Consider the following 16,656-nt stretch of genomic DNA (forward strand, 5'->3'; position numbering starts at 1 on the left):
ATTAATCTTGAGATTTTTTTTATATTCAAGTATAAACTCCTGTCAGAATTTTTTAAAGATGAAATGCTGATAGTGGCGCGCTCACACGAGTAACCCACGTACTTTTATCCCAAACTCCCAAGGTAACTGAATTCAAAAAAATAACACTATTTGAGGAACTTAATTTGAACACCTGCAACTTGCACAGGTGCAACCTTGTCACACAGCTTTGAATTTCCCTCCCTAAAAATTTTCGTAATTTCAAATATTTAAAACCTAAATGTCAATAGAAGCACTCGTAAGTTTTTTTTACTACGAATTGTGTTAATCAAAGAGAGACCTCGACGGCTGGATGAGTGAGGGAGAGAGAAAGAGAAAAGTGTTTAGCTGAGACAGATCGATAAAGACGGCTGGACAACCAGAGGGAGGAGGAGCGTCGCAAGGCAAAGCAAAAAAAGGTTTTTATTCATCCGCGATAGCGCGGATTTCCACGACAATACCCGAGCTTGAGAACGTTTACGTTTGTATGGAGTTGACTCTGCTGGTGGAGAGGAAAACGTTTATAGTGGATACAACAGAAAGAACCAAACGATCGACAAGGATGGAAGTAGTGGTGGCAGTGGTGCTGGCAGAGTAAGTTAAGTACGAACTATTATATATGCAGAGCCAGAGAACAGAGGAGACCAGACCGTAGACCGGAGAGACAACAGAGAACTGAGCAAGAGCAAGAGAGTGTGGATTGGAGTTCGGAGTAGAGTAGTGAGCTCAGAGTACAGTAGACTGGTTGTGCTAGTGCCTGTCCTGTGTCTGCCTGTCAAACGTCATAAGGTGTTAGGTGTCAGTTGGCTGGTGGGCCTTCTTGTACTAGGTCTTGGTGTCTTGGTGGTGGTATACATCACCTGTAGTATATTTACAATATAATACGTTAACGCAAACAACTTGGGCCAGTTTATACCCTGGCTCGTCACAGTGAGGACGTACTCAGTGCCAACACGGTTTGTTTTTCTTCATTGTATTTTTTAAAAATTATAATATTACAATTTGTGTTGATACTGATAACGAATATCTGCGTTCCAGATGTCATGTGTTATTTTATTTAAATTTTAAATTCAAATTTAAAATACTTAACTCTTAACCAAGATGACTAAGCAGCTGGAGATGGTGCTGGTGGTTATCCTGGAGGAGGTGCGCTCATATATTTTTTTCTAGTCCTGCAAATGTTTTAATTACCGGGTACGTTGTTTTTTTTTTATTGTGACGTGTGATGGATTAACAAAGTGGTTTTTTTTGTTAGCTCCAAATAATTTGCGCGCTAGAGTTAAATTTAAATTTAAAATAAAAATTATAAGTATAGTTAATAATCAGCAGGTAAAAATGAAGGAATTAGAGCAAGTACATGACGTGCCGATGGGCACACGAACGCTTAAGTCATTATTAAAGAAACCTGGTCACAGTAAACAACGTACGCATAAAAATCGCGTTACGATAAATGAAAAACTAAATGAATTTTTTGCTGCTGATTATATAATATTAATAAAAGAAGAGTGCTGTGGTGATTATGAGGAAGAATGCGACTGTTGTTGTCAGGAGCCGGAGATGATAAGACTTGGAAATTGCAAAGAGTGTCGCGCTGAGTTGACGAGACAATTGGCTGCTGGGGATATTGACACGCGTTTTAATCCCGAGCGAAATGGCAATAAAATAATTGATACAAGTTGTGATGTATCGCGACGTGTAGGTGCTGGTGTTGGTGGAATTGGTGGCTGTATAAGTGTCGGTGGTGTTGGTATGGGCATGGGAATGGGAATGGGGATGGGAATGGGGATGGGGATGGGAATCGGTGGTGGCGGGAGCGAAGAGTCTCAGGAAGATGAGGACGAGGAGGACGAGGACGAAGAGGAAGAGTACGAAGAAGAAGTCGATGATGATGATGATAATGACGAAGCCGAGTCTTCTGAGGAAACTGAGCATCATCGCGACCACTGTTCCGCTGGTGGTGGTAGTCCAGGTGAGCCCATGACTCCCGGGCAATTACAGTCACAGACACAGACCCACGAGACTCTGAGTCCTCCGGAAGGTTACAAGGACGTTTGCGAGGAAGACATGCAAACTGAGGCTACAAAAGACATGTGTCCTGCTTCCACTGGAGCGGTTGTAGTTTGCGGCGAGTGTAATTACTATCGTCAGAGAACCTCAGGTAAGGATCTTGTTACTTGTATATTATTATGTATGTCCATATCATACATGTTTACTCTTAATTTAAGTCTTGAGTCGTTTTTGTGGATGTAGTTTTATATGTAAACATGCCAAGTCTCGGCCGGAGAGTTATTTCAATAGAAATCCTTCCGTTCTTTCCTGTCATGTGATAACAGGATGAAGAAGATAACACCGGATGCGGTTACTACTCTTAACTTGGCTCTCCGGATACCAAAACCGGTTGACAATTGATTTATACAAACTCTACACGTATAAATATATGTTCAACTTTATTTATATATATATATATATATTTTTATATTCTTGACTTGATTTTTAGTTTTTACTCAACACTTTGCTTTCATTTCGAGTAGCAAGTAATGAAAGATGTTGCATTGTTCCTTACTACTTTGTTTTGATACAAGCTGGAGACATTACATCACTTGCGTGTGAAGCCACGTGATCTAAACAATGACAGCTCTGCTTTCGCCTGCTACTGCTTTTGCTCTCATTGTTTCTATTTATTTATATATACAAATATATATAGCTTTTTTATTTTCCCGAAGCCATATTTTCACACTTACTGTTTTAAATATCATCGTATTTGAAGATTACCAACAAAACAACGTATTCTATATTTTATTATTCAAAGGCACTGTTGTTATCTAGGGTTTCTTATTTTTAAAACTACTATATAAATACGATAATTAAATATATATTAATTTAATTTAAATATATACATATATATACAGAAAAAAAGGATTTTTTAGCGCTAGAAATTTTTCTTAATCAAAATTAAATATTTAGAAAATTATTTAATACTTTTATTATCAAACTATAAAAATTTAATGGCAAGATCAAAACCCAGCTTCAAACGCAATTAAACTACATATTTTTCTCAATAAATTTCAATAACAAATATATTAAAATTTAATTATTATGTCAATGATAATCATATTATCACAGAGCAAGACCGGAATCACGGACGACGGTCTATAATAAATAAATAAATAAATAAATTGTTTATGATCACGTGGAAAGTTGGAATGCGCATATGGGCATCAATATATCGCAGTAGCAGTGCTACTTTCTAAACAACAAACTATCTACAGCGTTATACACTTTGTACTAGCAAATACTTTTAACAAGTACACGCTTAGACATGAGCTGATAAAAAAAAACGACAACGCTGAATAAAAGTACAAGCTTGAGAACAAAAAAAAATGTATATATAAAAAAAGTTGAGTAGACATCACGAAAAGACGTAATTAAAGAACCGCTCGGTAAAGATCCACTGATGTCCGGCCGCAAACAGTGACAAGCTTATCCAAGACTACACGCTACGGTAGTTTGATAAAACTTTTGTTGTGTTGTTGAGGTATAAGTACCGGGATTTATTTATAGTAAGGATGTATACAATGTCTATGAAGGTACAGAGGTAGAAGTAGAGATAGAAGTTTTAGTTGACTGAGGTAAAGTCCATAGGAGAGACAAAACTGGAGTGAGTAAATCAATTGATAGGAACTAACACCCAGCTAATAGTTTAGTTAAATAAGTATGTAATGTATGTAACGAGACATTAGAACATTGAGTGTAGAGTGAGAAAGTAAAATGGTTAATGTGCAAGAAGCGATAGAACTGTTTTAGTTTCAAACAGGTGGAACAGCGGTGTGCGCGTCGTTGGATCAATACACGAGTTTGATGGAGTAGAGAGAAACTAACGAGAATGTGCCAGCGGATAGGAGTCGAGTGTAGGAGCTAGAGAAATTGAGATAGGAACGTTTGTAAGAATAGAACAGGTTGGATACATAAAGACCAGCGGTAAGGTTGCTCTGACTTTAGAGTAGACGAGAAGCAAACCATCCAGAGTGAAAACGGGAAACCTTTCCACAAATTACACCTTTTTTACTTTATCTTTTTCCAACTTATTCTCTACTCCATACCTTTTTCACATTTTTTTATCTTTTGTACTTCCTTTATAATATTCCCTTACAAGTAAAGCTGCCGCAGCTTTCTTTTAATTTAAACTTGCCAGGTAGGAATATTGACCTGGTAAAAATACAACCGTACCATCGATCTACTCTGCATCCTCTTCATCCTCATCTTCATCCTCATCCGTGTAATAACTTTATGATATTTACATACATTGTCTGCATATCTATACATCATGCGTTTAAATATATTTAATAATGGGTCTATACATATATTTATGTATTTACATATATATCCATCCATCCATCCAACATATCGTTTTCTCGCGTCATTGAGAAGTGGCAACATTACTATACTACTACTATGCCTGGCCTCTTCCGGCACGATTGCTCTCTCATTCTTTCATTTTTTCCCTCTCATACTTTTTTTTATCTTACTCTCGATGCGCCAGCGGCGCTTTATGTTTTCCATTGGCTTCTGTTTTTTGTACTGCATCATCCACATATATGCAAAAAATATATATATATATATACATATGTATGCATGTCGTTAGGTTGTACAGTGCATTCATGTATCCATTCCACGTATGCACATGGTATGGAGTTGCTACTGGATAAGAGACATCTACATACAAGTATCATATATATGTACATCATATATATAGGTGTATAAGTACAAGCATTCCCTTATATTTGCGCAAGTGGATACTGGATAGATGCCAGAAACGTACGATATGGGAGATAATTTCCCAAATATTTGTATTAATTACTGACCATTAGCATTCTCGGCAAGTTGACACTCTACTTTTTTGTAGACGTCAGGTAAAAGACCTAGTACACGGATAAATTATTCCTGTCATAATAATGTCGGCCGTCTGATGGAAAGTGAAATAAACTCATGGAAAAATTACTATGGTCCTAGTAAAAATTAAAAATGCTTACAATAATTTGTGGTAGTATAATTGATGTCAATTCTACTATAACTATGTAGTTTTTCTAGGTGGGCAACATGGTCCGGCTTTACGACACGACGGCATTTAAATGAGGAATAAATCAACTAGTACCCTCACTCATGTATTTAGTAAATATAGATATATATACAAATATATGAGTGATTGAGTACTAGTTTCCTGATCGGGTACGAGGTCTTTTACCTTATGTCTATATTTGTTTTTATCATTTTTTATCAGGTCTTTAAATATAAATTACAGGTGCTTGAAAAATTACTGGAGCGTAAATTGCAATATTTTTTAAATTTTATGTTTAATGAACACTCGTTAATTAACACGGGCAAAGTGTATCAAATAGTTTTAGATTTTTTATTTTTAAATTTAACTTACGGTAAAAAATTTCGCTGTGTACTTTAATTAACAATATCGATTTAAACTTAGTGAATGTATGGATATTTATAGAAATATTTTCTCGTATTTAAATATGTAACTTTTCTATTGACTCTATTCAGAGGTTTTTATCTTCTTTTATTTTTTTTTTTACTGTTATCATTGAGAGAAAATATGAATATATAAATAAAAGTTGAGTCTTTGAATATTGAAAAGAAAAATATTATCAATGCATCGATTCTTGACATAAAAAAATCACAGGCCACAAAAATTTATATTATGCCTTTGATAACAATAATTTATATAAAGAATAATAACAATAATAATTATGACAAATAATTAATAAAAATATTATTATCTTAAGAAAGACAACGAAGCAAGATATTTTAATGACATGTTTACATCTGACAATTACTGAAGAATCTTCACTTCCTTCTCATTCATTTTTTTCTTTCTTTATAAAAAAGAAAAAAAAATTATTTCCAAGGTCTTGAATATTCTGAGAGCTCTGAAGAAAAAAAAATTTCAACTTTCAAGTACAGTAACTTTATTCAAAGCTCATTAAGCTTCATTTGAACTTTTCGCGTAAAATAGATGCGTTAGTTTCTCCTCACATAAATATATATAAATAAATCCTAGTGAAAGAGCCTCGTGCAGTTGATTTGTTTAAAAAAAAAGCCAACACCTACGCACTTTTAATAATAATATGCAAAAATAATAATAATAATATTTTATAATTTATCTGAGATTTAAAAAATATTGTGCGTCGTAGACGTCGTGGTCGCGCCTGCGTCGCAATATTGAATCCTAAAAGTAGTATATCCCTATCCCTACATCTCTCATCCCCTATACTACATCTAGCAACATTCTCGCCTCTCTTGACGTCGTTATCGTCGTCTGCACCCTCTACCTTACAGTCTCTACCCTCAGCATCCCAAACTCCAGTTCATGAATTTCCCTACTATACCTTAAATTATATTTCATTCTAGTGTTGCATAGTACAACAACGTCAACACGACAATGTTTACTCTCAAGCAAATCAACTGAGGGGTAAAGGTAAAGGCGACGATGCTTCTCTTTACCAAATCGATTTGCTCAATTTTGTCTTCTCTTTTTACTCTTGTCGACACATTCGGCATTCAATATTCCAGCAAATAAAATTCAAACTCAACCCAAACCAAAACCCATGCCCGTGCCCATTGACTATAAAAATATTTTTTATCTTTTTTACATCGCACTACACTTTATTTCAAACTCGGAAAGTGTAAACACTGTCTATGGACATGTAGTAAATTTAAATAGACATCCAGTCAGTCTATATATATATAATACTACTAGACATTCATACATTTCATTCATTTTATTTTTTATTATATGTTTTGTTGCATAATCGAACTTGACGAGCATTTTAAATGATTTATGTCTTCGAATATTTTTATTTATTTCAATTACATAATCAACTTTAAAAATATATATATTATAATTTTTACTCTTCTTCTTAATCTTCTTTTTTTTGTTAAATGGATTTCATTTGAATGCTGAATGTTTATGATAATTTAAAATCCTTTGTTAGCTTCAGCTTTAATCTAATTTATTCTGTTCTAATCATACTGTCCTGCATCAACGAACGTAACGTAAACAACCATCAAAAATATGTATATATGTATATATATAATATACAAGTATTTAACGACCGCACCCAAAGTTTCCTATTGTCGAGTATCTTCTCTACTCTTCGCTTCTCTGTATAATAACACTACACTACATCACATACTTTACATACAATGTTCATATATATATGTGATAGATATAATACCGTACGTATAGTACGTCACACTTGTGACTTTGTCCCTGATATAGTGAAAGATAATTCAGAGTTGAAGAGTTGAAGAACAAAACCGTCTTTTTTACAACTAAACCTTTTTGTTAAAAATTTTTTTTATTGTCACGTGTGTATACTATCATTTTTTTTTAGAGCGTGCTGCTAATTGATAATGAGGACTTAAGCTGTAATTTCAGTAAATGGAAAAAGAATTTTTTAATTAATATAATTAAGTAATTTCTTTTATTTTCAGAGCCGTGGAATTTTTTTAATTTTTAAAAATATATTTTCTCTCAGCTCATTTACATTTTGAGTATTTTGTTTTTGTTTTAATTTCAGGCCTGGATTTTTTTAGCCATAGATTTTTATTGGGAGAGGCCATGGTCTCTCTAGAGAATTGAGTGCTCGGTAAAATAACAAATCTCATGAATATTTTCTGACTTATTGTTGATTTTAGTTAAAGGAAATTTTATAAAAAATTCATTAATTTGACGTTTTGTAAAAAAAATTTTAAACTTTGACTTTTCTGACATTTTCATAATTTTTTTTTTACTTGACAAACTTTTTCTATTTAAATTTTTTCAATAAAAATTTGACTGGCGGCCAATTATTTAAACTTTTAATTAAAACTCGTTAATTCTTATTGAAAATTAAAATTACAATTTATTTTTACTGCAAAAATTAATGCATGAAAAAATTCAGACATCGGTTGACTGCAAATATTTTCCTCAATTTTCCCCGCAAAAATTCCAATCATCCCGTTTTGTAAAAAGAACAAAACAACTTTAAAAAAAGTAAGTTTTCCATTGTTATAATTTACATGAAAAATTTTTCTATTGCTAAAGTTATTAAGAGACTTAAGATTTAAGAGTCAAGTTTTAGGTCTTTGTAACTTAAATTATTTCTCGCTCTTTAATGTTAAACTTTTTTTTTATCTTAACAATTTAGTCTGGCTATGCCGAGCGCGAAAAAATCACTCATGTGGAAATTTTAACATTAGAACATATATATTACATGTACATAAAAGCATGCAAGAATATTCTTCCCACGCGTTACTATTTTATACATAACGAGCCGAGTCGAAAGGCCATGGAATTCTGTAGCTAACGCACTTACTTTTATTATTAAATTAAAAAAATAAATAAAAAATAATAATAATAATATTAACAACAATGACAATGACAATAATAATTAGATTAATTATCAGCGTAATTTAAATTATTCAATTATGAAAATACTTTTTCTAAAACAAAAAATTTATTTGTTAAATTCAGTAAAATTAAATGAGAATAAGAATTGTCTTTATAAGTAGTACTAATATATATATATATATATATATATATATATATTATATAAAAGACATTTTAAATATGATACCTATTCAAGTAAAACGAGGATTGTTCTCATTCTTTTCATTTTATTATTTCTCGGATTTCAAACTGGAGTAGTAGACCACATGTCTTCAATTTGTCATTTTTTATTATCATTACATATATATATATATATATCGCGTTACTAATTCCAAAAGGACATATATTTTTTATACGCCCTTTTGGCTTTAAGAGCTTCCTAAACCCTAAAGGGTTTATAAATTTTTTTTATGGCCAATCGTTTTGTGGACTAATTTTAGAGCTAAAAATTGAAAAAAAAAAAAAATTTAAACCTAGAAGAACGTTCAATTTAAATTATACGGCCTTTTGGCTTCCAACTTTTTTTTCCATTTATTTTAGCTTTAGAATCAGTCAACGAAACAATTTGCAATAAAAAAACAAATTACACCGAAAGCAAGGATTTTTTAGCGAAAAAAATTTTTACTTGTCCTAAGAAAATTTTTATATGAGCCCTTTTGATTTTAGAAAACTCTCAAACGCGATATATATATATATATATATATATATATATACTTATGTTTATTTATTGTTTGAAATTTTTTATTTTCTAAGTGAAATATCTTTGGCAATTACTCCGGCTTTTAATCAGACTTCCACTGCACGTCTATTAGAGTTGTTTTAATTTTTTATACTGAAAAACCTGGGAAAAAAAAATGGCGAAGGAATTAGAGAGAAAAATGGTTACGAGATAATAAATAAAATAAAATAAAAAAGTTTAGAAAATTACTTGAATATTTTCTCCTTGACGATTCGTGTAATTACAATGACCTGTTCTCTTTCTCGGGGATAATATAGACGTTTTTTGCTTTTATACGGCAGTGACTTTGCTATTTATTTAATTAAGCAATTATAACTATTTAATTAATAATAAATTACACTTCATTGTATGTTACTTAATGAAAGATATGAATGACTTTTGAGTCTTAAGGACGGAATTTTTAGTGAAATTATTTTTTTTAATTTCGAGCGCGAAATTGGCTTTGAATTTTTTTTATGATGAATATGAGAATTCAGTAACAAAACGTTTATTGAATTCTCTCAATCAATCGATTGGAAATAAATAAAATCGGAAAGTTGTAAAGAATAAATGAAGTAAAATAAAAGGGCAATAATATGAAAAATTTTATTGCGCATAAATGTAAATATCAATGGAATAGATAGATGTCAATAAGAAAATCAAGGGTTTTGTTCACGAAAATAGGTCATGAATTCCCAGTTAATTATTAAAAATTTTTCCAGCATTTATTTATCTAGTTTTTTTATTTTATGTACCAATGTACTTCGTTATCCAAAGCAAACTTTTATGTTTACTTTCTCATCAAAGTTAATTCTATTACTATTCACCCATAATGAAAATAAAAAAAATATCTATGCTAATAGATCATTAGTCAACAAAAAAACTCACTGAAATTGTGCTAACACTAAAAAGTTAATGGAATTTAAATCGGTACTTTTTCGAGTTTATAAACGGCTAAAAAATATAAATGTACTTGAACTTGGAATTAGTTCATTTGAATTTTTCAATTATTCGAATTACTCGTTAATTTTTCAATTATTTAGAAATTTTACTTGAACGTCAATAACATGTAATTTTTTTTTTCAACGGTTCAAATTTTTGTCTGAAGTAAATATAGAGCTCAGAAATAAATTCAAAATTGAATATTTGAGCTGATCAGAATTTTCGGATTCGAACTGAGTGATTTAAAAATTTCAAGTAATTCTTATTTATTAAATAATTATAAATTTGAAAAAATATTTTTATTCAAATATATAAACTTCCATTTATACTTTTTTTTTAAATATTTCTTGTAACAGTTTTTCATATATTTAAATTTTTAATGATAAATAACTTTTGCATGGAAAAAAGTCGACTTTACCAGTAGTATAACTCCAGTTATTATAAAATATTTATTTACTTAATTGTATTTACTCATCTTCAACTTTGCAGAAAAATTTATTTCGTCTTTATAAACTTTTTAGCTTACAAGTTAAATAGCTTTTAAACTCTTTATAGAGAAACATATTTTAAAAGTTTTTTATTATTGGAAAATGCTATTTCAAAGTTATATTTATTTCTACCGCAGTCAAAGACTAAGCTTTAAAAATTATATTTTTTATTGTTAACTTGCAAAATTAAAGTCTGTAATTTTTTTCCCAAAATTTACAAAATTTTGTATGCGAAAAAAATTTGTTGTAAAATTGACACTCTAGTGAAAGCTGATAATATTTTTCATTAAATTCCATTTGCATGATGCGATTAGACAAAAAAAAAATCTTGAAACTTTAAACTTTTTATTACTAATTTGTAAAATTGAATCCTTATATTTTTTTTTACTTAACGAGCTCTAATAATTTCTCAGTAATAAAAAAAAAAAGTTGTTAGTAAAATAAAAAATGCATGAATTTTTTTCATCAAATCGCATTTGCGTGATAAGATTACATACAAAAAAACCTTAAAAAAACATTTGAAATTTGGAAAACTAATCGAAAGCCCGCCAACTGCAAAAAAAACGTAATTTAATTTCTCGCATTAATGTGTTTTTAATGTCAATCCTAAAACAAAAATATAAAAAAAAGTCTCACCGTTAAATCAGTTGTAATAAAAATTAAAAAATAGGATAAAATAAAAATAAGCCGGATAGTATTCATCGTAGCGTGACTCCGGTGTTCCTCAACTTCCGTTAGCCCGCGCCCTCATGCACTTAGAACAACGTACATTCTTATACATTAGGATCCAAAGGTTATAGCCTTGGTCAAGGTAGCTCGAACCTACACGACCGTAAACTTTGAACGTACGTTTGTTAAATATATTTAACTGAGGAAACCAACTCACCCTTTTATCTTCCCTCTACACCACTCATACTTTTATTTATAAAGGAACTGACTTATTACCCACTCTCACACTCACACACTTACATATAAAAATATATATTCGTTAAATTCCAGGACGATCTTTTGCCGTCTTATTGTTTTCAATTAAACTCAATGGACTCTCCTCAACTCAACGAAGCCTTTAATTTTCCCACGTACTTAGCAAGTCCTCCAAGTTCTCATGATTATTTTTATGCATAGCTAACATGCATTAAAAAAATTTTTTTTAAAATTACTACTACTACTACTACTACTACTACTACTAATATTATTATTATTATTTTTTCTCATCCGTTAAAAGAACTTGAGTACTCTGACGAGCTTTATAGTAAAACTAAAACTTTTTAATTAAATTGTAAGGGATTTAAAAGCTTTTGACTGGAATCCAGCTTTAGTGTTACGTGTGTGATTAAAGTGATAGCTGATTAGTATTCACTCTTAACAGCGAGTTAAATGTTACCAGCTTCTGATGCTTGTCGCATTGACTTGTCAATTGTCTTTATTTTATTTAATTTTTTTTCCAGACCCACGTGTCACTGTAAACCAAAATAAAATATTAAATGACAAGGCTTACAGCAAACATTACATACGATAATAATTGTATGCACGCTGGGCATAATAATAAACTCATGATATGACAAAAGAATTTATATTTTATGCGTATCACGTTTTACTATTCAGACACGATTAATGTTACATACTTTTATACTTATGTCTATTTATTATTTTTATTATTATGTGATCAAAAATTAATACCATCAAACTGAGTAAAATAATAATATTTTCATTTCCATAACTAAGTTATATGTTAATTAATATTTAGCACAAATTTAACGCTATGAATATTCAGTTTCTTTTATGCGTAAAAAAATTTTTATTTAACTTTAATTTTAAAAATATTTTTAATTAAAATAAACACATATTTTTATTTATTTTTCCCTCATTTAATTGCCCGAGCGTTAAATTCTGTCCAAATTAATTAAAGAAACTAAAATAAGTCGCTGGAAAATAAAAAATAAAAAGTATGATTTTTCAGCAGCACTGCGACTGAGTTACAGAACTGATAAACTAGCAGTTATGATAAAAAGATAACGCGAGATATCGTTGCCAGTACGTTAAATAACTCCGAGAATAATGGATACAATATTAATTTAATTTATTGCAATGGAAACCGGAGCCAAAATATATTACAAAGTTAAAATAATTAGTAAGCCAGGCGCTGAATAATAAAATAAATCCATTCGCTTGCTGACCTAAAGTTATTTATCTGTTGCAGAGCAAGATGTCGAGGACGGGAACAAAAACATCCACGAGATCGAGGAGAATGCCCAGAAGACACCGGAGCAGTCCCAGCAAACGTCAGGTAAATATCAAAATTTACGGCCGATCGAAATATAAATTCGGCTATTGCATTTTAAAATTTTTTTTCAGACACCCATCAACGCTACCTCGTGGAGACGATAACAATGACAACGGTAACGGAACGTCGCATTGTCCGTGAGATCAGCGATAACAAAAGCAACAGCAATATAATAAATAGCAGCTCGGAGCTGGTGGATCAAACAGACAAACCAGTTGATAATTCCAACACTAACGAGGTAACAAACGGCTCGCCGGATAATAATGTGACCAGTGAGCAGATCAACGAGGAAGATAAGACAAAAGTATCAAAGCCACCAGCACCAGCGCCAACACCAACACCAACATCAACAGCAACAGCACCCACTACATCATCAATTACCGAAGGAGACAGAGATACACCCGCTAGTGCAACAATAGGATCAGCGGAGCAAAATAATGATTTAATGGGCTTCAAATTGGGCAATTCGTCATTAGTAACAAATAGTTTAAAACCAAATTCAGCAGTAAGACAGTTATTTCCAAATCCAAAGTTTATATCTCCACCACCGGCACTTACCAAAGGTATTTCGTTGTCAAACGACGAGGCAACTGATAGCGACGGTTCTGAAGCTCAAAGGTATCTCGTAACAACTGAGAGTCTACGGCTTTTTGACTCTGTAAAGAGAGCCAAAATGGCTGGGTCACGTAGCGACTCATCGGAGAGCGATTCGTCGACTATAAAACGAACGATAGAACGTAACGCTTTGAGGAGATCCCTCGTTTGTAAATACGACACGCTGACGAGAAAAAAAAATCTTATGAGAAAGGACGTCAGTTTGGAGGAGAGAATACGGCAGTTGACATGCGTTGATCCTGAAGAGGACACTACTTGCGACAGTACGTCTGATTCTACGAGCAATGCCGGAGATAATCATTTGAATTTGTCGCAAGATCTCCAGGACTTGCCAGCGAGGACATCACCCTCGGGGGAAGAGCGTCCGCTTAAAAATGAACGCATTGTGCACGCTGATTGCCCAGAGCATTCGCCGTCACCCCCGCTCCATCATCATCATCACCATCACCACTATCATCACCATCATCACAACAACAACTCGTCGACGTATAAAAAAATAACGGATCTGTTTGGTCAGAAAAAAATAGACAATATGCCTGATTTGGGCCTGGGTGATCGCTCGAGTCCTAAAACGTCGATGTCTAAATTAAATAACGACCGTAAACAATTTCTTTCGAGTCTCGCGCCACTTTCCTGTGTCGCCTCGACGGGCATTGACGGTAATGATTATTATCAGGTGTCTTCAAAAATAAATCGGGACTCAATGGGCGGGTATACGTCGGACTCGTCGTACAGTTTGGAAGACATTGAAGCGGCATTGAGAGGTGACGAAAGAAATGGAAAGAATGCCGGGCCGCCGGATGTTACTCGAGGAACTCCAACGGGCATTGGTCCAGGTGACGCTTCTGACGCAACGACTGACGAATTGCTGGCATTCGTTGAGCAAGACAAGACCAGGACTGAGAGACTCAAGAGACGTTATGACACCGACGAGCATCATAACCAGCATCACAAAGATGCTGCGGTAAATAGTATCGATAAAAATGGCAGCCAATCGGTTGATGACGAAGACGATGAGTTAAATGACTATGGATTTAACCGACGTCCAGCAGTTCGCGGTATCAAACCTCAATTTGAGTCAACCAGTGAAATTGTACGTCAACTACGTTACCGTACTATTCCAGCTTCGATTGTCGATAAGACTCGTCAAGCTCCCTGGCCTTATTATGACACCGATAATCATCATCATCAACTGGAGAAACGGGTTACATTTACAACATCAACGGCCGCTGCTGCTGCCGCAGTGGGAGTCGGAGTTGGAGTCGGAGTAGGGGTTGGAGTTGGAGTTGAACCGGATGACATCAATAGCATAACGTCATCACGTGACAGTACGATAAACCGTATCAACACAATGCAACGTCAGATTGACGACATTTATCAGACAATAGCTGAAAGTGCATTGAGTATACAGGGAACCCTTGAACGCGGGTCGTATCTCGAAAGCACACTGCCACGTGGGGTGTCATCGCGGTTACCGGCAGTCCCACCACCGCCATTGCCACCCTCGGTGGCCGATTGCCACCGTTACGACCCAAAGACAGGGGGACCTGCACACTTTCAAGATAATCCCCGCATGCATATGTACAACAGTTTGCCTAAACAGCCGCGTCGTACTGCCGTAGCCATATCAAACTACCCATGCGGAGTGGTTCCCATTGAAAGCAGCACCAAGTGCTATCGCACAATGTACTTGGTGCCATACAACGGCATCACTGACCCAACTTACCAAAACATCCAGCGAATTCTACCTCCACACTCATCATCGGCTAATTACGCTGATCATCTTGAAAGATATCCGTACCCGAGGAATGTTGAACCGGATGCAAGTCAAGTGCCTCGCAATTACTACCCACGAGCACCTGGTCCTGGTTCTGGAGCCGGACCTGGACCTGGGCCTGGAACTGGAGCAATAACTGGCCACGCAACACCAGCAATAGTGCCACCACCACCACTACACCTGCGTCTCCAACCCGAAGACATGGGCTTTAACACAGGTGGTGTAGGAATGCAGACAATCCTCCAGCACCAGCACATCTCGCAGCTGGCGACCTACAACGTCCAATCAGTTCCAGCTTATACGGTGATGGCACCGTCCAGGACTCCGGGATATCCCTATCCTGTCCATCCACGTGGCAGCGTTGAGATTCAGACGCAGACGGGTTCTCTACCTCCGACGATGACGACAAACAGCACAGTAGCGACCGGAATAAACGGATCCAACCATCATCTAGCCTGCACTTCTTCCTCATCTTCAACTTCATCAGCGCTTTCATCTCCCACAAAGACTCCCGCCATCACCAGCATGTGCTCGACAGCAGAACGAGGAGTTCCCGAAGGCGCTGCTAGTGCGCCCGCCCAGGATTTTGTGTCGCAACCAAACAATGTTTCGTACGGACACAACGTGCCGCCACCTAATACACAAAACTCAGTCTACTACGCCATGAACGTCTGAACCTAGACTCCTGGAGCTTCCTCTTCTTTATTTAAATTATTATTATTATTTAAATACAACAAAACTCTCATGCAATCAACTTTCTATTCTTCCTCACTCTCTCTCTCTCTCTTTTTGTTTCTTCTCAGCCTCTTTATTTATTTCAACAAAACTGCGTCTGTCTCTCCTGGATATTTTTATTTAACTCTCGGCAGCAATTTGCTAAAATTATATTTTTTATCATTCATCGGGGCTTTAATGTGGGAAAGCGGGTTTATCTTCGGCATACAGAACTAGCTTCTATGTGTGCTACCACCTCTACTACCACCATCTCCATCGCTATTCTGTACTCCAGAATGCAATTATGAACCGCGAATCGATGCGACCACAAATATTTATAAAATTAATAACTCGCCGCCGGGATTTATTGTAAATAATTGCTAACATATATATATATATATATATATATATATATATATATATATATATATATATATATATATATATATATATATATATATATATATATGTTTTTAATTCGCGGGTTAAAAAATAGATTTTTATTACGGGCACTTTGTTTTATCGATAACCAGTGAATTAAACGAACGCTTCTGACGTTACGTATAAACTATTGACTTAGGCATCGGTAAACTTTTTTTATGCTGGAATAAAATTGTTTATAATATTTAAGTTTTAAAAGTTTCTCTATAAATAGAGTTT

The 16,656-nt window shown here is 33.9% G+C and overlaps 1 protein-coding gene across 2 annotated transcripts; it reads left to right on the forward strand.

Annotated features, from left to right (window-relative positions):
* The first annotated feature begins 376 nt into the window (after window positions 1–376).
* Window positions 377–16,364, forward strand: LOC103575780 (uncharacterized). 2 transcript variants are annotated; one of them, XM_008555715.1, is made up of 4 exons: window positions 377–974; window positions 1,057–2,176; window positions 12,807–12,893; window positions 12,962–16,364. In XM_008555715.1, the coding sequence occupies exons 2-4, from the start codon at window positions 1,354–1,356 to the stop codon at window positions 15,955–15,957; spliced, it is 3,906 nt and encodes a 1,301-aa protein (XP_008553937.1). In that variant the 5' UTR covers window positions 377–974; window positions 1,057–1,353; the 3' UTR covers window positions 15,958–16,364. The 2 variants fall into 2 exon arrangements, with proteins under 2 accessions (XP_008553937.1, XP_053595971.1); XM_053739996.1 differs by having other exon boundaries at window positions 377–2,176.
* The last annotated feature ends 292 nt before the right edge of the window (window positions 16,365–16,656 follow it).

This window comes from Microplitis demolitor, chromosome 6, assembly GCF_026212275.2.
Source record: "Microplitis demolitor isolate Queensland-Clemson2020A chromosome 6, iyMicDemo2.1a, whole genome shotgun sequence".
Lineage (NCBI taxonomy): Eukaryota > Metazoa > Arthropoda > Insecta > Hymenoptera > Braconidae > Microplitis > Microplitis demolitor.

Bases quoted from the DNA above. Each gene is read 5' to 3' on its own strand.
- LOC103575780 (XM_053739996.1), top strand. From the start codon at position 1,354: ATGAAGGAATTAGAGCAAGTACATGACGTGCCGATGGGCACACGAACG. The intron at 2,177-12,806 runs GTAAGGATCTTG...TATCTGTTGCAG, and splicing joins CTATCGTCAGAGAACCTCAG to AGCAAGATGTCGAGGACGGG. The intron at 12,894-12,961 runs GTAAATATCAAA...ATTTTTTTTCAG, and splicing joins GCAGTCCCAGCAAACGTCAG to ACACCCATCAACGCTACCTC.